Source organism: Chiroxiphia lanceolata, chromosome 10 (genome assembly GCF_009829145.1).
Source record: "Chiroxiphia lanceolata isolate bChiLan1 chromosome 10, bChiLan1.pri, whole genome shotgun sequence".
Taxonomy (NCBI): Eukaryota; Metazoa; Chordata; class Aves; order Passeriformes; family Pipridae; genus Chiroxiphia; species Chiroxiphia lanceolata.
In genome coordinates this window covers 25,032,893-25,057,361 of record NC_045646.1, presented here as the reverse complement: position 1 = coordinate 25,057,361, position 24,469 = coordinate 25,032,893, and the positions used below count along the sequence as shown (strand labels likewise).

Here is a 24,469-nt window from a genome sequence, read left to right as displayed (position 1 = left end):
TATCAACCAAAGCTGAAGCTGAAGTATTGTAAAATTTTACATCTGTTCCATTTCCTTTGTTTTAAACTGTAAAATAAAGTAAGAAAACCCTCAAAAGTAAGAAATGCCTCAAAAAGGAACAAGGCAGGGTTGCACATCATTACCATACTCTCAGACAGGGCAACTTAGGGCAGCTTCTTCCCCACTGGGGAGCCTTTACCACTGTGTTTTGCTGCCATTAAGAAACCTTACTGAGAAAAGTCACTTAACCCATTTCAATGTTAATTATCAGATTTCACCAGCTTAAAGAGTTTAAACATACCATTCTGCTCTCCAGCAACAGAATCTTTTCTGGAAGGATGTCAGCAAAGACAGTAGGAAAAAAAAAAAAACACAATAAGCAACACAAGTCAATCTTTATTGAAAACTGAAGTATTAATACATAACAATTCTTGTTACAATAAACGTGCTTTTAAGAATTTAAATCTGAGCTCATCTACTCATTGAATTGCATAAAAAATAAAAAAAGTATGAATTTTCACAATTGAACTGGCTCAGAATGGAATCTCCACTCTTTGTGTTGATGCGATAGTTCAATGCAGGAGTGAGTGATGCCTTAAAACTTATTCTGGAAGACGACATTGACCTAAACTTAAAAAAAAGTACCAATACAACTGTTCCTAAGACAGTTTTAAAAAAAGTCATAAAAAGGAAACCTGTGTCTATTTCATAACAAACATGGAGAACTATTACTGGGGCCTCTTGTACTTCCATTGCATGCACTCACTTTTTTAAATCTTGGACAGGAGGGCAGCCAATAATAGCATTACAATTAAAAAAAACCCACTAACAAATCCCTTCTACTTAAAACAAATCTGTACAGCAGCCAGCTAAAAAAGCTTTCCCAGTTTGCCTGCTAAGTGCCCAAAAGTCACAACCAGTTTAGAAAAGTCATGTTCACTTCTTGATGTTTAAACTTCAGAGCCCATAAATTTTACAAATCACAAATGGACCCTTCCTACGCATGAAATTCAGATGTTTCAGTTATATGCAACCCACACAAGAAAAGGTTTCCTTGTCCCCAGATAAGCACTGTTCCTTTTCCCTCTCTTCAGTCTACAAACCAGCCCTTATTCCCCCTCAGCACCCCTGACCAGAGGTGCACAGCCTGCCGAGGCCTCGCTCCTTCGGAGGAGAGCTCAGAACCAACTTGGCTCTTAGCGAGCCCTGATGCACAAACTGCCCCTCCCTGCTGCAGGAGCTCCTGCTAAGCAGCATTGCACCTCCTCACGTCTGAGGGCTCTGCAGGACCCTTCCAGCTGACACGATACAGGATTAGAAAGCTGACACTTAGTAATGAGAACAATGTGAATAAGCTGAACTCGCCGTGTCTGTTCCAGCGTTCACAATCGCCGGGACACGGGGCTCCCGCCTGACACCTGCTGGAGAGGCCTGGGGTGACTGGGCCTGTTTGCCACGGAACACGGTACAGCCCACAGCCTGAGCACAGCCCACAGCCTGGGCACCACACAGGCCAGGTACAGCCCACAGCCTGGGCACCACACAGGCCAGGTACAGCCCACAGCCTGGGCACCACACAGGCCAGGTACAGCCCACAACCAGGGCACCACACAGGCCAGGTACAGCCCACAGCCTGAGCACCACACAGGCCAGGCACAGCCCACAGCCTGGGCACCACACAGGCCAGGTACAGCCCACAACCAGGGCACCACACAGGCCAGGTACAGCCCACAGCCCGGGCACCACACAGGCCAGGCACAGCCCCCGTGTCCGTCCTTTCCCTCCGGCTCCAGCTGAAGCATCACTATCGCTCACGATCCTAAGATGGAAGGTTTCACACACACGGTAGTTACTACTCCTGGGATGAGTTTAAGCCTGCTTAGGTGGTGGTATTGGATTGCTGTGCTCACCTATTCAAGCAAAACCCAAATGAACAAGTGTGTAATACTGTGCTGAAGCACTGGGGAGTGATTCCAAGACAATCCTGACCATCTCTTGCCTTACTACCCAAGGAGCAGTGAAGCCAGAATGCTCCATGGAGAGCAGTCAATGCTGAGTACCCTGGTATACAGCTCTGCACCATCAGCTATTTTCTGACAACACTAAGACACGGTGGTACTGACAGGTGGTGGTTTGGTTCTGGTTTTTGTTTGTTTTTTTTCAGTGGATGAAGCAATACGAGGAAGAACTTCAACTAAAATAAAGGACTTTTTTTGTCTACCACTGCATCTAAGCATTTAACTTGCATAGTACACTCAAAAAGAAGCTTTCTTGAACAGCATTCCTGCATGTCTCCTAGAAACTTCAAACAGGAGATGGTTACAACAAGCATAAGCAACATCTAGTAGTAGGTTCTCTCTTTTCCTTCCTAGTGTTTAGTTAACCACCATGCCACTGACCAGGGCTACATGTTTATGGTGCCAATTATTAGCCACTTTTATTTTGCTGCTGCTACATTTAAAAGACATTTTCATCAGCTGTTACTGACATAGGGAATACCTCAGTTTTTTAAAAATACTTTATCTGAACTCGACACTTGAAATTTGAATTTTAACCAAAAAAAAAGAAAAATCTTTCTTGGACTTCTCTTTGTTATTGCTGCAAGATATTTTCAGTTCCAGGTTTATAGTAGTACTTTTTTTTTAATCATATAAAGCTGCCATAAAAGTTTTTTTGTGTGTTTTTTTTTGGTTTTTTTTTTTTTTTAAAGAGAAGCTTGATCTGAAATGTCTCTACTGCACTAGCTCTTTTCACTTGCTGAGGAGCTCTTGTGCAAACACATACTGCGTATTCATTTATAAAGGAATTCTAAATAGGGAATGTTATATAAAAAGCAGGAGAGAATGTTTCGTAAGACCCTCACTGTGTAAACGCCTATTTAATGATGTACAGTTTCCCCTGCTGCAGTTTTATATCCATGCTTTCTACTATTTGCAACAAAATACCATTAAGATAGTTATATATACACATATTCCCCCGTCCCCCTGCACTGTGCTTTTGGTTACTTTTCAAAACTCCTGGAGACACGCTCCAGCCTCCCAGCAGATCAGAATCGCTCAGAACTGGAAGGTGTGGTACCTTTGGAAAAGGTACAGTTTCTCCCTCCTGGATGAATCCCATAATGCAACTTAGAAAAAAAAGTGCTCAAGTAAGTGAGACTGCCTAAATGTTATGGAATACTATATGGAGACCAATTCCAAGGTGACATTTAGGAATCTGAAGTTAGAGCAAATATACAGGAAGTTATATTCATTTCTCAACTATTTCTCTATTGCAGCATTCATGGAAGTTCTCTCCTATGATTTTCAAAGCTTCAGTTTATGGTGATGAGACGGGAGACAGCAAAGCTTTCAGCTTGGCCTTCCCAGCTCCTCCCCAACACAGCCTTGCTCCAGACCTCAGCTCCTGGTTAAAACCACGCTCAGGACAAGTGCCTTGTGTTAATGCTCATTGTGCTCTGCCACACCTCACTAATCAAAGTTGCACACTAGTACATAAATGGAATTGTTAAACAGACTTGAACAAAGCACTACAGATTCAAATAAGTTTGTCTTGGGTAATTTTCTGCTCCATATAAAAAACATATGGAAATCCCTAAGCTGCAGTAAGTGCTCACGAATAAGGTTTAAAGTACTTATTCTAACAACATAGTTATGTTCAAGGCATTAGAAATAAGGGGGCCATCCACTGACAGTGATTCATGCAAAATAAACCTAAACTTTATTAAAAAAAAAAAAAAAGGGGGGGTACAAAATACAGAGAGTGCTTACTGTAAAAAATAAAGTTACTGAAGGCTCTAACCACCAATGGGGTATGAAGGTACACAAGCCTCCCACCAGGGCAGAGTACTGGGATGGCAGCATTAAATCAGCACTGATGCTGCCCCAAAGCAGCTGCCAAATCTGTACAGGAGCAGAACACCCCAAAACAAAGCCTAACTAGATACACAACTTCAAAAAATTTAATTCTGAATGGAAGTTTACCTAAGGGAACAATACAGCCTGATATACCTCGGTGTAAATGCTTAAAAGGGAACAACATTTTATAACCATTTACTGCATAATTTATTGCAGGCAGAATGTATCAAAAAAGAAAAAAAAAAAGAAAATTGCATCTTTCTGGAATTGTAAGTCAAGCAGGTTTAAGAAAAACCTCGATTTTAATGTGCAATATTCAAATTTAAAAATTTAAAATCTCTCCCATAACGATTTTGGTATACAAATGGGTTCCAAGGCTAGCCCTTTATGCCCACAGCATTTGCTTTGAGGTACTTTAAAAACTGAAGTTGCAAGAAAGAATATCACAAATGACTCACTGCAATGAAATGTTAATCTGCAGTTCAGTCTTATTTTACGTGCTTCCAAGTGCAATTTAAGAAGTAAAAAAAAAAATACTAAGAAAACACGTAAAAATGCTGCAACCAACATGTGGCTCCTATTTCAATTACAAATACTTTCAGAAAAAAAAAAAAAAGAACTGCTTTTTGAAACCTCTGGCAGCCCTACTACAGAGTATCCATAGTCCATACTGCAAGTAGCTAATAAGGAAATTGCGTTAAAATGATTTGTTCCCCTTTAACATACTCATCAGGCACACAAGCTTTCCTCAGAGTAACATGCAGCTGAACTCTGTTTGCTGCAGAAAGCCCTCGCACTTCTTAAGTTTCCAGAAAGCAAGCTGGATCAGCTGCACATACATTTTCAACTGACTACAACATTCTTTAGGAAAAACAGCACGGATTTCCTCAACTGAGAACTAAAAGAAAGTGTTTTCTATCAATCTGTGTGGCAGTCTCACTTTGACACATCTTGCATCGTATGAAAGATAGTACTGGATAGAAATCTCCCCAGGACATGCAATTCTTTATGCAGGTGATATCACCTCCTACTATTCCTAAGAGCCAGTTTTGCCTCAAGGAAGTTTGCCTTATTTACTGGCACACACAGCATTACCTCTGTCATTTCATTCTGATCCTAAGAACATCTGTATAACACTGAATTCATATCATGAAAATGAAAAGGTATGAAGTAAACTAATTGTGTGTGGGATTTCTACAGCTTGTCTGACTCATTTTCCAGTCACTCCAATTTAGTAGCTGAATTTGAAAAGAACACATCACTTAAATAAAAATATGCCCCTTTTAAACTGGCAACTCCATCAACCTGAAAAAGGCTGAAGCACTTATCTAATGTATGTTATGGTATTCCAGAAAGAAACTCACTTTCATGATTCTACCTTTTCAGACCCCGCATACATTACAACAGTGCATTAGTGATACAAGTTGTAAAATACTTTTCGGTTCCTTTGGATTTGCATATGATGGTTTTTGCATCAGTCACTGCAGGTAGATTGAGCAAGCTTTGTTTTTGTGTTTTAACATGCATTCAACTAGATATGGATCAGAATAAATTTATACTCCCTTTTTATCGTTATAATTAGCTAAAAAATTGCAAGACAGTCCACAAAACAGGATTTGCTTTAAGACTAACTGCTGGAGTTCCAAGATGTAAGATATGCAGCACTGGAAAATCTTCAGTGATCAGGAATTAGTAGTGTTTAGCCAAGTGTTGAAAGCATTCAGAAGGAAAGTCCTGGTTGGAGGCATGAGGGCTTCAGCACCAACTTTTAAACCTCAATTTCTTGATTGCATATCTCCCATCTTCAAACCTACATTAAGAGGGGGAAAAGAGTGGGATATACTCTCAATTAGGTGAAATACTCTTTGAGTGTGGCAGAACATTCTAACATTGCATGCACCACACTGATACACACAACAAATGTTAAGTGCTACATAATGTTACCCCAGCACTTATCCTGTCAACTGAATGGAGAGGCTTCTGCGTTAGAACTGACTACAGGTTTTGGCATGTCCATTCCAGCTTCCTGTCATCACTGACTTTTGTTTGGAGTAGAAGATGCAATATTAAAAAGGTATTTTGTGCTAAATTTAATTGCCATCAGTCGTGAGTTTGCTCCCAGCAAACTGTCACTTTTTAGGCCCATGTAATATAATGTCCTTGGCTGAAACACTCTGTGAAACATTTCAGATGTGCGGACTTCTATGCAGCATCACAGCAAAATGAGAAACGGCTGCTGCATTTCTAACTCAAGGGGAATAGTTGCCTGTCATCCCAGAACTCTGTATTTCTAACTGCTGAAAGAGAAATCCAGAGCAAGTTAAAACAAAGTTAACTTTTGTCATAAACTAAATGGGCTAAAAGTGAAAATTTCAAGTTCAGTTGGTCTGAAAAGTCATTAATTCAAATGAAGCTCCTTTCAACTTATGCTAAAAATAACCAAACAAACCAGAAAGAGAAATATGTATCACAAAAACATTAGGCTTTGTGTCATTTTGACACTGATTACACCCCCAAAGTCCATCCCACTTTATAGCAGATTTCAAAATTAAACTCCTTTTCTTGAAATCCGTTATCTGAATTTTGGTTCACACTAAAAATGCTTTTTCCAGGCTGACTGCAAGAAGTATGCACTGATACTTACCTGAAACAGAACGAATATATAAAATTATCTCAAGGTTGTTTATTTGTTTCAGCAGCTTGTGAGAAAGATTCACCCTCAGAGCAAGGCAAAACACTTGCCTTGCCTACATATTTAGCCAATCAAAAATAAGACTTCAAAGTCACATACAGTGTTTCATTCAGGAATCACAGTATTGCTGAATTCAACAATTACCAATGATTCCAAAACACTGAATACATTTAATTCCAGATGTATTTTAAGAAGGCAAACTTGAGACTCATTCTTTCATATTCAACAAGCAAGAACCACGAAAATGATTCATGATTTGTGAAGAAACAGACCACTGAAAAAGCCCCATTAGTACAAAGTACAGAAGTACAAAGTACAAAGCTGCACTTTGCAAGGAACAGCTAGTAAATAAACAGTAATTTTTGTGTATTCCTACTCAATTAGAACACTGTAAAAACACCCCAGACTGCTTACCTTCTGGAAACTCTTCCCCAAAGAACCTGCAATGCTGTCATTTGTAAGAAAGATTAAGTGGTTTCAATCTAAATCAGTAACTTACACTGACTGCCAGGATGATCACCACTGCGGGGGCACATAACTATAGGTTGGTGTTCCTGGAGCCCGATACGTGGGCATAGTAACTGGGTGAGGGGCTACTGGAGTTGGGGAATGAGTTGTCAACAAAGTACCTAGAATGAAGAGAACAGTTTTCAGTAAGCACAAATTCTAATTGAGAGAAAAAAAAAAAAGAAAAAAACTCAAACAAAAAGGGAAGGAGAGAAAAAAAAGATTTAATTTTAAAAACAATTACAGCTTGCTCATCTTTAAAATTACCTCATTTTGCACTCCAGCCCCAATCTTCCTTCAAACCTTTATGCAAGGGGGTCATTTTAGCCCCATGGATGTTTAATCCAGTGCAACACAGATACCCATTACTCAAGAACAGCTCTAGCAAAAACCCTGCAACATAAGTATTATTCACTGTAAGACTCTCCCACAGCAGCCTTTACGTGCCGTAAGAATATCTGATGGCAGAGACAACTTGACTGAAAAACCAGAATAAATTAGTTCTTGTTTGCATTACTGGTTTTTACAGATTAAGGGGCTTCAGAAACAAGCAGCCTGAGAGAGCAGGGTCAACGGCCTTACTCTACAGCACTCTGCAGAACCATTAACAAACACCTGGGATCAGCTTGCCCACGAACAAAACTTCAATGTTAGCTCAGTTTGTGATACCTAACTCCTCTACTTTTGAGGTTTCTCAAATTAAATTACAGATTTGACACAATAAAAACCAGGATCTTGAAATAAACTCATGGCTCTTGTTTTTTGGATTACTAAACTGAGCATCCTTTGAGTGAATGTGGATGTTTCTTCGTGAGTTAACCACCTACTGAGTAACAAAGCATGACACCTCCTCAGTAAACACTCACAGATGAGACTGGATTACTGGTGAAACAACATTTTCTCCAAACACTACCTCCAACAAACTGTTCCAATAGGAAGTAGACATCCTTAATCATTGCCCATGACACAGAGGACCAGCAGGTAGTGCAAACACATGAAGTGTTGTACCTGAACAGACAAGGCAGATCTGTGACACTACATTTTCCTCAGCCTTAAGAGGCTGCTGTGCTTTCAACTGGCAGTGAGATATGCACTGGGGAGAGGAAGTCAGACTCTTAACACTGGTAAGATGAGAAGCAAAGGATGCAAGAGTAAGTGAAATTCCATACAGATATGAAGAAAAACTACCACCCCATAACACTGACATCTGAAAAGAGGATGCAATACCTCCATCCTTGGAGGTGATCAAAGCATCACTGAACCAGCTGGACTCACTCTGAAGACACACTGAGTTACACAGTTTCAGGATTGTGCCAAGTACACCTGTGGCATCACGTTTGTGTAACGCAGCCGTGTTCCACCTCGAACTGAAAGCAGAGCCCCACCAAGAAACAACGAGGGTGGCGAGTGCACAGACCTGCTGACATTGCCATAGTCGTCCCAGCCACCATGCCCATGGTGACCCCGTTCCCTCGGGGTGGGGGGATCGGAGCAGGATACATGGTTGCTGGCATTCCATTGGGCTGCACGACTGTGGTGTGGTGAATTACGTGGGGTGGTGCTGCATATAAAGGCTGTGTGTAGTAAGTGCCTTGCTGTTGGAGAAAAAACAGTACACATTAAGTAATTACAGTGTATCTGTTGGGGAAGATAAGTGGTATCTTCTTTCATAAAAGTATCATAAAATAAAAGTATTAGTCTAAAGATGCAATGCATTTACAGAGCAGAAGCCAAAACATTCTTTTTAACTATTTCAACTGTGTTTCACTTGCAAAATTTCTAACATTTTATCCATTTTTAAGGCGCTTAGGGTAACATTCAAGATAGGGACCTTTGTAGAACTCTGATGCTGACTGTACTTTCCACAGTAAGGAGTGATTTGTCATTCATTCCCTTCATTTTGTCTCCGTTCATATATTAATCCATGACAGAACTTTTCTCAATCTTTCACAACTTTTTATTCAGCTGCTCTTAGTTAAAGAACCAAAGATTTTTGACAAATCCAAATACACTAGGCAGACTGGATAAAACTTGTTACGTGGTTATGAATTCCCTTCAACTACTGCTCACATGCCAGGCAGGTTTCCACCATGCAAAGAGGGCCAACTTTCCCCCAAAATATCATGTTTACTGAAGTGTCTTAATCCTATCTTTTCTTATAGCTTTCAAAAGCTTCCTTAGCATGAGATTTGGTAACTCCCTGAATTACCGCAGAACTTGTTAAAAAAAATTAATGCAACTTTATGACAATTTTTGATGAAATGAAATCAGGATATTGGTAGTTAGAACATCCAGCACACATTTTGAAAACTACTTAATCTAGTGTCTCTTCAAGGACAGACCACATTATCAGTAAGTGCAAGAGAGAATATAAAACTGCATGCACACTCTGTAAATCACTGTGTTAAGAATTCTTACTACAGGCAGCTGAAGATTCTCTCCATGCACAAAGAAATGAATGTGATGAAAGGTTACGAGTTCACACAGGTATTACAGGGAACACAAAGCACCACCCAAAGTGAAATTTTTTTGGATCTGCCTGTGTACCTGTGCATATGGATTCTGCTGTGGGTAGGCACTTCTGACTGGGTACACAGCAGTCTGGTAGGGATTCGGTGACGAGGAATACGGTGGCACTGCTCCACTGGTGGGTGAACAGGAGACTTTGTAGGGGGTACCTGGTGTATAACCTGAAACAAAGGCAAATCTGCATCAAAACCATGGGAAACACAGGGCAGTGCACAGCTTCCTGAAGTTAGGGCAACAATTCTTTTATTTCCCGATGCCATAATCTTCATGTGAGGACTCAGTAAGCTGGTCTCAATATGCAAGTTTAATCATTCACCTAATATTGGTAACAGTAACTGGAAATAGCCTTTGACTGTGTCAACTAAGCATGAAAAGTTAACTGTATATTTGCACGACTTACTTTTCAAATCTATGACTACAGGGCAAAAAGTGCATTTTGGTAGTAACGTTATTAAATATTTGGAGTGGGCACATTAGGCAGCATCCTTATACAGGAGGACTTGGCACATATCAGTATCACTCAACTCCCAACACCCCCCAAATCGTCCTGGCAAAACACAGTAACAGTTGACTAACCTGCAGTCACCTCCTGTAGGAGATGATACAGCATAAGAACAAGAATGCTGAAAGCCCAAATCATCCAAAGAGCTCAAGATGGATTGTCAGAGAACAGAGACACACAATCTGCAACCTCTATTTCACCCTACATTTGTTTGTATTTGTTTTTTGGCATTTTCTGAACTGGCTAAAATAAATACGATAGGCCACACTAGTCTGGGCTATTGTGAAAAGATCTTGGGTCTCATGCAGATCCACCACACCAGAAAACACAACATCCACAGGCACTACTCCCATTTACTTGGAACTGTACAAACTACTACCAAGGACGAACAGACACTCGGTAATTATAGGAAAAAAAAAGAGACTATTGGAGTAGAGATTAGGTTGACTTGAAAAACTGTCTCGAATGTGTTGACTTCAACACAGAGAACAGATCTGAAGTCATACGGCAAGAGAGAATGCTGGCATTTGTGCTGTCAAAAATCAGTCTGTGCAGACAGCATGATGACAGATGACCTCCATTCTTTTTGCAGAAGTTTTGAGTTTCTTTGCAATTTCATTCCACCCTTCAGACTCAAAGCTGTTTAGCTAATAAAGAAATAGGTTTACATTTTAATAGAACTTATCACCTTTAAAGAATGCTACACCACAGCACTCTCTCTGTTGTTTTTAGAGATCTTAAGTATTTCACAAATAGAGCATGCTGAGGAAGTAACTTCCACTAGTATGGGGAACTATTTGTGGTGGAAACCACAGCTACAAAATGCTGAACATGAAGCATCATTACTGAACTACAACTATGTCCTCAGTGAAGCCCACTCTCATTCTAAAAACCCACAGGCAATTTCTTTTTCATTCTTGCTAAGTGGTAATTCTGCACAAGAGGTATTTATTTTTTCTCTCTTACATGGCGCAAAGACCTTAACATGATTATTCAAAACTACAGTAATTTAAGACAGTTACCTGTAAAAAAGTCCCTTTTCTGTACAGCAGTGGCACGTTCAAATACTGCTGCATAATATGATTTACAAAAGCTTTGATTCTACAAACAAGCAGTTACATCAGAAAGGTTAAAAAAGGCATAAAAAAATCCCAGCTGCTAGGACAAAGTACTTCAAGTTATCTTCCTGAATTAGAGGGTCTGTAGATTTTGAACTTTAGTTCACAGCTTAAAGAGTAGCAAAAAATTAAAGCAAAAAATTCATTCCATGCAGCTTATGTTCATCTTCCTGTGGCAGGATTTGCAAACTGCAACATGCATTAAGTGTGGAAGCACCTTTCAGTTATCTGATCCTGGGATCAAACCCCACAGCTACTCCTCAGCACAGCTGCAGGGTACATGCAGTGGAGCACAGAAGGCAGAGACACATCACTAAGGTTACCCTAACTGTGCCACTGAATAGCCTGTTTGCAATAATAAAAGCCCACAGAGGGCTCTGGTGCCCAAGCCAAGAGTTAGACCCTGATGGGAACTGCTCTCCTTGAACATCACTCTCAGAAGAGCTCTGAAGCAGTCCAGTGCAAATGCACCCCCAGATATGACACTTGCACAGTGGCCACACTTACCCAAGGGACAGATCTTTAATTTTTTTTTTTAATTACTAGAACACTGACCCATTTCCTTACCATAAATTCAAAACCAAAGACAAGACAAAGGAGTGAGTCTGCACTCACTGTGACAAACTGAACAGTGACACAGGTTGTACTAACGGGAATACTGCACAGTCCCAAGGAAAGCTACACACTTTTAACAGGTTCTGCAGGCAAACATTTCATAAGACCTACTCTGTCTTGTCTCAGTAATTGCTGCCACACCCTCAAGAGTCTCCTGGTAGTTAATGAAATGCATCTGTTACAAACACTGAAATTCAATATCAAGCAGACTTCCACAACATGAGCTCCCCGATTTCCAGCAGTATACTTTCCTATCCCCATAACACAAGGGCACTCAGGGACAAATCTGGTTATGTGCCATGTATATCTGGAAAACTGGCATAATACATGGAAGCGAAAGAGTTCCTGAGGATGGCCTAGATTTACATTAACAAAGCAATGTAAGGAATTCCTTCATGTACAAAATAAGCAGAGGGAGAACGCTGTTGTATCAGATCCATGCTCCTGGTTTACGTGGAAATGAAATGCTGCCATTACTGTTTTGTTTCGTGGATTAGCACATCAAAATCATGTTCTATTAGTGAAAGCAGGACTACACAAAAATAACCTTGGAGTGCTTTGTTTCCCGTGTCTGTTCTTCCATCTCCCTTTTCCTAGGCCTCTCACGGTACCCTTCTCTTAACCAACACACATGCAGGTGCAGTTACCTAAAGCCTCTCCTGTGTCCACTGTGGACAAAACACTTTTACCCAGCAACCAGGCTTTCCAGACCATCAGTTTGTGCAAGACAATTTTAAGGGCAGAAAGACACTAGCATGCTGAACTTGGAAAGATATGATTTAAGGAAAGGATGAAAAAGAGTAATTTTGAGGACAACAAACAGAAGAAAAAACAAGAATCTGGAAATGACCAGTAAGATGCAAAACAAGCAGAATCACGAAGGAAGCAGTGAAGGGAAATGCAATGTAAGCCTCAAGCATCATCCTGAAATACAGAAACAACAGCTAAAACTTCAGCTGTTCTCTTCTCAGAAGGTGCAAGCACTATGACTTAAGATAAGATTATGTTAATTTTAATTTATCAGATGATTCTTTATGAGTCATATTCAAACGTAAACTTATCCCACAGTACAAGTGTTACTGTGAGCCCCTGCAGCTTTTCCTCATTCTTTCAACAACTTTCAAACATACCTACCACACATACCTGTTTGGAAGGTAGGATTTGCTCCAGGATACATGTTAGGGGAATAGGCAGGAGCAGCTGCTGCATAGCCCATTGGGAAGCCAGCTGGAAGAAAGTACAAGTCAAAGTTACTTTCTTGACTGACTGCACAGTCTACCCAGATTTTAACTGAGGTAAGCAAACAGCCAGCCTTCAATCCCACCTCCTCAACCAAAACACTGGGCTCCCCTTCTCCCAGGCCACCTGGAAGTGAATGCTAGGTGAGAACAGAACTTGTGACACCTCAGCTTTCTCCCTTACATCCCTGTTTCAGTAAATCTCTGTTGGCCAAGGAGCTCTTAAGTTAGCTGGAAAACAAAGTTTTGTGTGATTATCCTACATTCCTTCCCCCCCAGCATGAGTTTTAAGATTTGATGTACATACAGCATTTATCTGAAGGGACTTTTTCACAGAAATAAACCCTTCCAAGTCAGAGTGACTCTGATTCTCCAGACCAGCGATATCTCAAGCAGAAAGTACAAAGTAGCAGTAGTCCAAACTGCTTGTTAAATTTGACAGGGATTTGTTATTACACTTGGTATCTAACAAGCTCCCCTATTTCAGACACACCCTGACAGTTACAGTACAGAGGGACTCACAGAGGCACTGGCAAAATGACAGTTAAGCACTTCTACACCAGAGTAAAACAACCAGGGCTGAACTAACGTGACAGACTGGCCTCCAACACAAGGCAAAGAACAGCATTAGCAAAAGCCAGTTACTTGAAAGATATGAAACTTGCTTAGATTTAGTAAGTGAAATTTCTGAATTAATCATAACTATTAATTTTTCTATGAACTTATTTACATATTCCAAACTGTATAAAACCGAGTAATGACTGTATTCAGAAGTTACCACCATATTCTGTTATCAAAGTAAAAAGATTTCAACTTCTCCAGATAAAAGGCAATTACCATTTGCATCTCCACTGTCAGACTTAAAGCTCCTAGTTTTAAACCACTATTTCAATTTTAAGGGCTTCTATTTCATTATAAATCCCACACTCCTCAGCAATTACTCTCAACAATAAGAATTCCTCAGCTCAGGACTATATATGCTAACCTAGTTTTGTAAGCACTCTGTAAACATATCAAGTGGCATACTCTTGGCACTGCTATTGGGTGGTCAGCATGGATAAGACTAAGAAAAGCATTAGGCTTAAAAATCAAAGTTAAAAATAACATATCCAAGTAGTAACAACAACTTTTCAGAGTGTAAATAGCTCTTCAGTTTTCAAACTCATGAGTTGCCGGTGAAAAGCTTTTGTACAGGTTTGCACCTTACTCAAAACAACTACAGATCTGCAACATGATGTACATTGTACACACTTCCAGTCCCCCTTCCTGTCTTCACAGCTTCAGCTCTGAGCTGCTCAGGGAACAGTCATTTGTGAAAAATAGAACTACAACAAGCACCGGCTTTAACTTCTACACAGAACTTCCATCTGCATGAGAATATTTGAATATTGATTTTTTGCTGGTGGAAACCTATCCAACAACCTAAAATAGGTCTAGTATAATATAAACTGTTATTAAATATGCAACAGCTTTAGAAACACATTGCCTTTCAATAATGCATTCCACCTACTGCTGTGTTCCTTACTTTCTATTACCATGCAATCCATGCAAATGCAATGATGCTGAGTGGAGAATCTGCAGCTTTTAAATCAGGAGAGGCAAAAAAGGGGGACTTACTCATGCAACAGCTTTAAAAAAAAAACAAACTAAAATGCAAGTCTACTTTTCCATTTAGAGAATGTGCTTTGTGTTTATCCCAAAATCTTAAAAGCCTGAACCAGGCAGCTTAGTAAACTAATGGTGTAACACATCATTGACTAAGCTGAATTTAAGGGTCACAGTTGTGTGAACTGATGAACTGACTCCTGCAAGGGAGAATTCTGAGTAACCAACTTGTAGCATGATATTAAAGGCACTTCTGTAACAATTCTACTTCAATTCCACATATATCAGTTATGCAAACTAACAAATATAAAGCACTTACATAATTCAATGTAAGTGTATGTGCAACAGTAAAATAAAAGACTAGAAGTGGTAATGTTGTTTAAGCTGCTATTTATGAATCTACAATAGTATATCTTCCAAAGTAAATTAAGGTATGACTTAGTTTAGTATAAACAAGAGCTTCAATGCAATGTATAAATGGTTATAAGTACAAATGAAACCCTGGTTAATATAAATCTGCATTTAGAAAATGAATAGAGCTAAAAATACAACTTCATATTTAAATAATTCATAATAATCTTTACCTAAAGCAAAAGAAAGTCCTGAAAAAGCAATCTATTATAAATATAGAAATAACTGTTGCATGAATTATATTAATTAGTAAACCTCTGCTGCTTGCCTTATTGTAAAATTACTGCAGCCCTCATAACTCAGTTACAGGGAGTAAAACCATCCTGCAGGACTTATGGTTACACAGCATCAGCTTTACAATTTATTACTGCACCACTCCAGTCACTCAACAGACTTAAAAACATTGCAACACACTTTGTGTTTTCCCCCTATAAATACTGCAGAAATCAAGAAATGTACACTAGTTTGAGGAATCTGAAAAGCAAAAAATAAAATTAAAATGTTTTTGAGACAGTCAGCAATAAGGAGAAACCATTTATGCACCAATATTTAGAAGGAGGATCACAGAAAAGTAGAACAGGAAAATATGACCACTAGAGCATTATCTAAGCTGAAAAACAAATTTAAGAACAGTAAATACCAGCAGGAAAATATAGTACAGCTACCGAGAATATAAACAGTAACAGCAGAGAGTGATTTCTACCTCCCAACATAGACACCAAATAAATCACAAAAATCCTTTGCTGTAAAAGCTGAAAAAGTTTAACTTTTTATGGAATATAAAATCTGAGCTGAAAGACCCTCCGGCCTCTCCCAGAATGGAAATTCCCTTATCTCACAGATACCAGAAACAAAAAAAGACAGCATCAAGACACGCTGCTTGAAATGTCTCCCCGAGGCACACAGGCTTCTTCTCTCTGGCCTTCCTGGAAAGCTCTGTCCAAATGTAATTTTGCCTCCTCCAACTTTTAGACTATGGAGATATCAGAAATAAACCTGCTTGCACACACATTAGGAGATGAGGGGAAATAAACCCTGGTGAGAAACCTGAAGTCAATGAGAAACAGATAAAGCAAGAAATACATTTGTGTTACAAAACCATTTTTGGTCATTTTCTTGGTCCCATCCTTTATGCTATGCTTTGGACAGTCATAAAACACGAGCATGAACAAGAATTAGAGGATAGAAAGGTTAACAGTGCCTGTCAAGCAGCAGCAGAAATAGACTGACTCCTCTTCTTGCAGGGCGCAATTATTAGAGCTCCTAAAATAAGCTGCTTTGGAAGAGATACTGAAGTTAGAAATATAACAGAAGAAATAACATCACTCTTGAAATGTCACTTTTTAAATTTAAAGACAACCCCACCCCAATCCCCAAACAGATTTACATGAAGACATTCTTTAATGACTATTTCTTCTTGAAAGCAAAGAGCAGCAGAATTTGTTAGAAAACAGAGTTACTTACCTGGATAACCAATTCCTTTGGCATTTGCATAGGGAACCCCAGAAGATCCAGGGCTATACACAGGATTCATGATTACAGTAACTGAAACAGGAAACAAAGAAAAAGAAAACCAGTATTTACTTAAGTATAGGGAAAACTTGAAATCTCAACAACTACTGTGGAACTAGAAATTAGGAAAGTGTACTGGAAGAAAAAGTAACAGAGGAAAAAGCGGCAATTCCACTACTCATCAACACTAAAACCGTAGCCACAAGCAGGAGAGAATCACTGCAGAAATAAAATTTCAAAGCATCCCAACCCTCAATCAGCTAGAGAATGTCTCAGGAATGAAACATTCCCTGTTGTGGAGCACACTTTCCAAATATTTTCATCACCCAGAGTTCCCCCTGGTGCACAGATCCACAGCCCACTGCAGGGGTTCACTTGTGTTGGACATCTCCCCTCATTCCATCTATAAGTCACTCTTCATCCATCTACCATCCATCAATCTTGGCCTCTTCCCCTTTTGTTTATGAAGCCTCTTGCCAAGGGAAGGAGAAACTTATGGTCTATTCCTACTGGCATTTCAAGCCTGGGATTCCAGTCCTTTACCAGCACCAAGTTATCAACCATCAACAGCCCAAGGAAGTGGCAAAAGACTCTGTACATTTAGACAGCCATCCCACATTTATTTATTTGTTTACTTGTTGCCAAGTTCTTCAGAGCCCATGAGAAGCTGGCAGTTGTGTCCAGTCCTTTCTGACTGATGCATTCATACACCAGAAAGGCACCTACAGCCAACATCACCCATGGGAACAAAACCAACCCCCCAGTTTTAAAAAGAACCTTGTACACAAACACCACAGAAAGTAAAATGGCATTGAAGATGCTTCTCAAGTGGCTCACACAGGACTACTGTTTGCAACTACTTTTCTGGTATTTTAGAAGAAAATCCACGTATTTAAACCTTAGTATCTCCAATCATCTGATTTTCTGTAAATATTTAAAGGTTAAGCACATCTTGAGGGAGGTTTAGGTTGGATAGTAGGAAAAGGTTCTTCCTCCAGAGGGTGGCTGGACACTGGACAGGTTCCCCAGGGAAGTGCTCAAGGCACACAGCCCGACAGCGCTGAAGTTTGGACAATGCTCCCAGGCACAGGGTGAGACTCCTGGGGGTATCCTGTGCAGGGCCAGGAGCTGGACTTTGATGATCCTTGTGGGTCCCTTCCAACTCAGCATTTTCTGTGATTCTTCCTGCAAGCACCCAGTTTTCACTACAAACAGCCTCCAGCATCGAGACAGAAAGGCACCCTATGAAACCAAACTTTCTTATTAACCGTTAATAGTTGATACTTGAGTCACTTACTCTTCTACATCTCAAGCTGTCTTACTTAAAATGTGTTAAACTGCTTAACACTCTGTTGGTTTAACAGAATTTTGTAAAAAAAATTTAGGAAACAAGAAAGTCTAATTCCACATGTGTTACCTTAGTTACAGAACACGTTAAGGCAGGAATTCAAGTGGAATTTATCAATATAGCTGCACTGATAAACCTATGGTAAGTGACTCTATAAAGCATAAATAGTTTGCTTTTTAAAGAAACGCTAAAACCAGCCCTGTGCCAAGAGTTTCAGCAGCACCTAGTACACAACAGAAGAGCCATTTGTGCAAAATTAAGAAATCAAAGTAAGTACTATCAGTAAGTTTATCATCAGGTTTCACAAAACACTCAAAGTCGATATAAGAGCATTACAAGATTCTACCAGTTTTTGGATTTCCCCCCACTTTGCATTAAAACTAACTTACACAGAATTGCCTTTTTCCCTCCAGATTCATACTTGATTACATATCAAGATAACAGAATCCACTAAGACTGAGTTAAAACCCAAACAACCTGGGATTTACATTGCTTAGTATGAATAAAGTTCCCCAGAGCAGCATGTTTCAATCACCTGACCCACATCAAAAATTTCCATTTGACACAAATCTCTCTGGAAATGTCCTACAGCAAACTATACTTCAAGTCTAAAGTGCCATTTCTCACTGAAGCCCCATGGAGTTTTAGCAGCATTAACTCTGCTGTGCCATAATCAACAGGTGTATTTTGCTGGACAGCATTCTGTTGTAGCAAGGCTGCTCTGTCCTCCCATACTTTCTCCAGTGTACCCCCTCTCTAGATAAAGGACTCTCATTTACTTGAGAGTCTTCTTCAGTCCACTTCAGTCTGTTCCTATTATTTCTCCCTGCATTTTCCTCTCATTTGATGATGTCACATTTTGTGTTTGAACCTAAAGGTTCAAGCTTCACTACGGTTTCAGCATTTCCCAGTTGTGGGGCAAAAGTCTTAACTAAGGAGGTGGATAAACCCTCCCACACAAATGAAACAGCCCTCTCCCACACTGCTGCATCCCCACAAATATGCTACTCCTCCTTGTATTCTCTACAGGAATTAGGAGCAAAGAAGACCCTGTAACCCTCTCAAACCACTCTGAATGGCAATGAGAAGAAAAAGGACTGTCAGCTGGGAAGTCAGAAAGGGGTTTCTGTGAATATTTAGGTAAAATACATTAAAAAACCCCAACTATTACAAGTATTAGTAGTCAATGACTGCAGAAGAATGCAAGGACATTCACTATGGGGGATGACTTAAAGAGAAGTCACACAAAGCTGAAGAGGTATAGAAAATGAATAGAAAAGGTAAGACAAGACTTGATCTCGAAATACAGATTAAGAGGGAGGAATTCTATTTAAATAAGGGGAAAAAACCTATGGCACTTGCAGCCTCAAGCTGCCTCTTCTGGAAACATGTCTGCTTCCACTTCAAATGTATCCACACTTCCAACCCCACACGTGTACAAACACATTAATTCAACTTGGGTTGGACAGACCTTTTGGAAAGGTATTTATTTTCACCCACTGCTGTCACCACTGACAGACAAGTCAGGAGCCACCAGCCTACACCAAGTGCTCACAGTCTTTGTAACTCAGACAAAACATCAGATCTTTCCTCATCAAAACTAATTATTTTCGGGTCTTCTCTGAAGGACCCAACATGTGTAACTGTAATTATATGGCATTACCCAGTGGTTGCAATCATCCCACTCTTACCATAATTTCACTTGGAAGGGCATCTGTTATATTGAAATGTGGAACCTCGCAGTCCACTTCCCTGGAACGCTCCAAGTCCACATCAAACACTTGGGAAACCGGTACAAAGCAAACCCAAAGAATCAGGCCTTTCAACTGCTTTGTTGGCAGTCCCTCCAAAGCATTCTCATGTTAATGGATATGCAAATAAGTGTCTACTGTGCATCATCTGTATATAAATTGCACAAAATAAACTGTGAAGGAGTTACTCTCTCAGCTGAAATGAAGGCAATCACACTTATTAAAACGCTCCGATTAAAGACCACGCAAGGATGCTTGGGAAGTGCAAATGCTTCACCTTTCACTCCTGCCAAAGCCAGGCAATTAAACTCAGTTCTGATCAGGTCTGTTAAATCTCATCTTGGTACAGATACCAGGACAATCATCCTCCTCTTAAATCCACGTTTTGGGAAGCTGAGCACAAAGGCCAACTGCTGCTAATGCTGAAGATTTAGCACTCCCACTTGGATCTCTTCTGCACACGGCTTTTCCTGCTACATTTGGAACACACACATTTCTAGGAAATTCTGCTTTTACAAACCGTGTCAGAGAGATTTGCATGCAAACCTCCACAGATCACTGCAAATCCTGCAGGACAAACTGCACGTTCCTGGGTAACAGATGTATTTTCTTACCACTGATTTTCAAAGTTGTACAGGAACACAGAGAACAAGACCTACTGAATGTCGCTTGGTGCTCATTTTATGACAATTCCATCACAAAAGCTGGAGAAGAATCTCCAAGTACCTCCCCTAAAGCACACTACTGTGTCCATTAACGCTTTCCTTCTTGGAACTTAAGCAGACACACTAAATCATTGCAGTGCTTAACATCTATCCACCCTGGAACACTTTTAGAATGCCACTTGCTATGAAACTGTACTAACAGCCCAGTTTCCACTTACAAAGTTAATTACCATCTTAGTAACATTCTATCCATTTGACTTCCAGTCAAAGCGTAATAGAACTAAAATTTATAAGTGCCTGATAGTTTGTAATGTAAAAGAAGTAATTTCCACTGCTAAGTAGCAAAGAAAACAGTTCATGACACTTCAGCTCTTCAAATAACTGACAAAGATTAAAGTCTCAGTTACTTTCTGTTACAACTTCAGCCACCAAAACAGGCTGTTTGATGCAAATCCGAGGCCAAATAACAGGCACTTCTGTCACAATTAGTTTAAAAAAGGGGGCTTGTATCAGGAGGCATGTAAGGCTTCCGAAAGACCAAGACAAGGCGTCCCAGGCTGCACTGACACTTGCAGGTAGCTGAATGTCTTCCATGCATCCAAGACCTCAAAAAAGGTCACTGAATTTTACCAGGAAGCAGGTAATCCCATGTTCAGTCCAGGGCATGGGTTCATGGTAGTCCATGGCTGCAGCCAGTTGGAATCAATGCCTACACAGAACTGCCATGCAGCTGGCAAGCAACCCCACCCCCTGTGCTGGGACCCCTCACTAAGATGGTTGGCAGGAGTGCGGGGTCTGTTGGGAGTTTTTTTGGATACAGGATTGCTGTGTTTGCCATCTACCAGCTGAAGAGAACCAAGACACATCACCAAATGTCCAAGACAGCACTGGCTCCAATGCAAGGAAGGGAGCAGGACTGGACAGTAACAGCACAGACTGAGGGTGCAGAACCACAGCCTGGAAAAGGACAATTCACAACTGCCCGAAGTTCACACATAAAGTAAAATACAGAGCTGCAAACATCATTCCCAGGCAAGTCTCACTCCCCTGCTCGAGTTACATGATGTTACAAGAATAAGACAGCTGCAGTCACCTTCTATGCTTTGTGTGCATGCCTTGTTTTTTCTAAGACTAAAAAGGAGCAGTTTAGACTTTTCAATCCTGTCTAACGAAGACAATTCTCATCTGTAAACCTGTCCTACCCGGGGTTTGTTATGGGCGGTTTTGTGTGTAAAGTACACACATATTAACACAACACTACCTGGACCCAATATCAGTAAGGACAGACACAACATGATTATATGTCAAAGACTCAACAGTTCCATATGTCAGTCACAAAAAGAAAACATATATAAAAAATTTAATAGTAAGACCCTGCTTGTGATTGCTGCATTGCTCTACTCTTCAAAAAACCCCAGAACATTACCAAAACCTTTTTAAAAAAAAAAAAAAAATCTTCTACCTACGGAAAACATTAAACAAAATGCTTTGCATTTCTCAAAGCCTACAACTTCTGTTGTTGCTATGGTACAAGGGATAGGAATTATCATCTCCAATCCTCCCATCTCCTGTAAAACTTTGAGTTCGTGGATATTCTCATCTCAAACAAGTCCCCAAATCATCAACTCCTCACTGTAAGAACCTTAAAAGCCTACCTATTGCCAAATTTCCTTTTCAGTTTATTCCATATTCCTTTTTGAAATAACATGAAACCGCCACAAGTTCACAACTAAGAGAGAACTTCGAAAAGCCTGTTAACTCCCCCTCCTTTTTAACCTTAAAGTTGAAGTGTGTAATTACCACCCCAAACAGACAGGCTGGAAAGTGTGTGTTGTACGAGCGTGGAGGTTTTATGACACTGACAATTACACATCTTACAGTAAAATCACACCGGAGCAGACAGAGAGTCTGGTCGCATTAGGTAACGCACACACCGCGATCAACATTTAAGAGCAAATGAAGTCCAGCTCTTCTCTCGATCAGAGCTCTGTGCTCCCCTCACCAAACCCGCACTTTTACCTTTCTCAGAGCACCGATTTCACCATTCGCGCAGTGTTTACTTGGCTCCAAGCGATCTAGAAAAGCACTGCAGGCCCGATTTGTACCTCTTTCCGTTCTGGCTCACAGCTCTCTGCAGACACACAGGGGACTGCACTCGAGCCGCTGCCCCGCTCAGGGGCACAGAGGTGTCGGGCAAGTCGCGCTCCCGGCCCCGCACACACCGACGGCATCGACCGCGAGCCCGGCCGGCGGTGCCCTCATGACGCCACCGCAATTCCACCGAGCTACCGCCGGGCGCCGTGCGCTGACACCGATCACCGACCAGCGGCACCGCCGCGCTCCGGGCACCACCGAGCGCCGCGGGCCCTGCCCGGGGCCGCCTGGCACCTGTTACGGCCGGGCCGCGCCGCGGGGGCCCCGCCGGGCCGAGCGCTGCGGGCCGGGCCCGCCGCCAGCGCTGGGCCGGGCTGAGGGAGCGGGGCCCGCCCGGATGGCTGAGGGGCGGCGGCCCCGGTGCCCCCGTTCCCGGCCCCGAGCGCCCCGCACCGCCCGCGGGCCGGGCCGGCCCCGTACTGCCTCTAGAGGCCCCGCTCCCGCACTCACCGCTCGCGGCCCCGGCCCCGCTCCCGCCCTCACCGCTCCCGGCCGCGCTCCCGCCCTGCCCGTTCCCTCTCCCGGCCCCGCTCACCGTGAGGGCTCCGGGCGGGCGGCGCGGCGGGCGCTGGCTGCGGCCGGGCGTGCGCGTGCGCGTGCGCGTGCGCGTGCCCGGGTGTGCGGACGCGCGTGCGCAGGCGCGGCCGTGCGTGCGCGGCCCCGCGGGGACGGGAGGGGGCGGGGCCGCCCCCACAAACTGCGCACCGAGCGCGTGACGTAACTTCCGCGCGCGGTCGGGCGCTCCGTCACGTGCGCGCGAATAGTCACGTGACCCGCGGCCGCCGCCATGGCCCCGCCCCCTTACCCTCACAGGACCGGCTTAGGTCTGGTTTAGGGGTTAGGTCCGGCTTAGAGGTTGGCCTGGGGGGTGGGAGCTCTGCAGTTTCCACTCTGGATAAAAAAAATTGACACAGACAAGTAATAAATAAGCGGAGTCCTGTTCCAGTGTCGCGGGGAGCTTGTTCCTTGTAATCACTGGGGTTGTCCCGCCCCATATTCCATTAAACCGGTTGTGGGCACGACCCGCTGTCGATTTTCTCCACACTAGTCTGAGACACACACACGCGATCTAATGGCTTACGGTGCAGGAACTGGGACCGACTGACCCCATTCGGAAAGTTCCATCCAGTTTTTACAGTATTTTTTAAAAAGAGAAATTTCACTGTTGTGAAATCCTTCCAGGTCCTATGGAAAATATGTTTGTTATAAAGGACTTTTTAACCCAGCTGGGAGGAAAAGGATGGATGGATTAAACAGCCCTCCAGGGGTGGCAGTAGCCAAGTAGGGCAGCTGGACAATAGTCCTGGGAATGTGGTAACAGCTCCTGAAAATGCTGCTCTTCCAATAGCTTGTGTTTGCCCAGAGCAAGCAAATCCATGAAACTTCTCTGGAAACTGGAACTGTACTGAACTTTGCAAAACCATAACAGTTGATCACAGCAAGCAGAAACAGATCGGACTGTACGGGAGAGAGCTTTCTAACTGACTCTCCATCCTCAGCTGAGGGCTGCAAGCCAACCTTAGACCTATCTGGCCCTTCGAGGTCTCGATTTGATCCTTAGACACAACATTCAGACTTCCTATCTTAAGAGATCTGGAATTAACCTTTTGATAAAGCACTAATTGCTGAGGACAGGACAAAACAGGAATGTGTGAGAGGTGAATTTTCACAGAATCACAGAATATGCTGAGTTGGAAGGGACCCACAAGGATTATCGAGTCCAACTCCTGGCCCTGCACATGACCAGCCCCAAGAGTCACACCCTGTGCCTGAGAGCACTGTCCAAACGGTCCTTGAGCTCTGGCAGCCTTGGTGCTGTGCCCACTGCCCTGGGGAGCCTGGTCAGTGCCCAGCTACCCTCTGGGGGAAAAACTTTTCCCTGATAGCCAACCTAAACCTCGCCCAATCATTTTTTTTTGCCCAGAAAATTAATATTTCTGGTCCTTAAAAAGGAATGCATGAAGC

The 24,469-nt window shown here is 42.0% G+C and overlaps 1 protein-coding gene across 2 annotated transcripts; it reads right to left on the bottom strand.

Moving 5' to 3' along the window:
- Positions 1-378: 378 nt before the first annotated feature.
- FAM168B (family with sequence similarity 168 member B) lies at positions 379-23,098 on the bottom strand. 2 transcript variants are annotated; one of them, XM_032697399.1, is made up of 7 exons: positions 23,040-23,098; positions 16,539-16,619; positions 12,964-13,047; positions 9,604-9,746; positions 8,474-8,651; positions 7,049-7,178; positions 379-5,667 (listed from the first exon to the last, which is right to left on the bottom strand). In XM_032697399.1, exons 2-6 carry the CDS (start codon positions 16,606-16,608, stop codon positions 7,066-7,068), a joined length of 588 nt encoding a protein of 195 aa, XP_032553290.1. In that variant the 5' UTR covers positions 16,609-16,619; positions 23,040-23,098; the 3' UTR covers positions 379-5,667; positions 7,049-7,065. The 2 variants fall into 2 exon arrangements, with proteins under 2 accessions (XP_032553290.1, XP_032553291.1); XM_032697400.1 differs by lacking the exon at positions 23,040-23,098 and adding an exon at positions 22,370-22,536 and having other exon boundaries at positions 2,416-5,667.
- Positions 23,099-24,469: the final 1,371 nt, after the last annotated feature.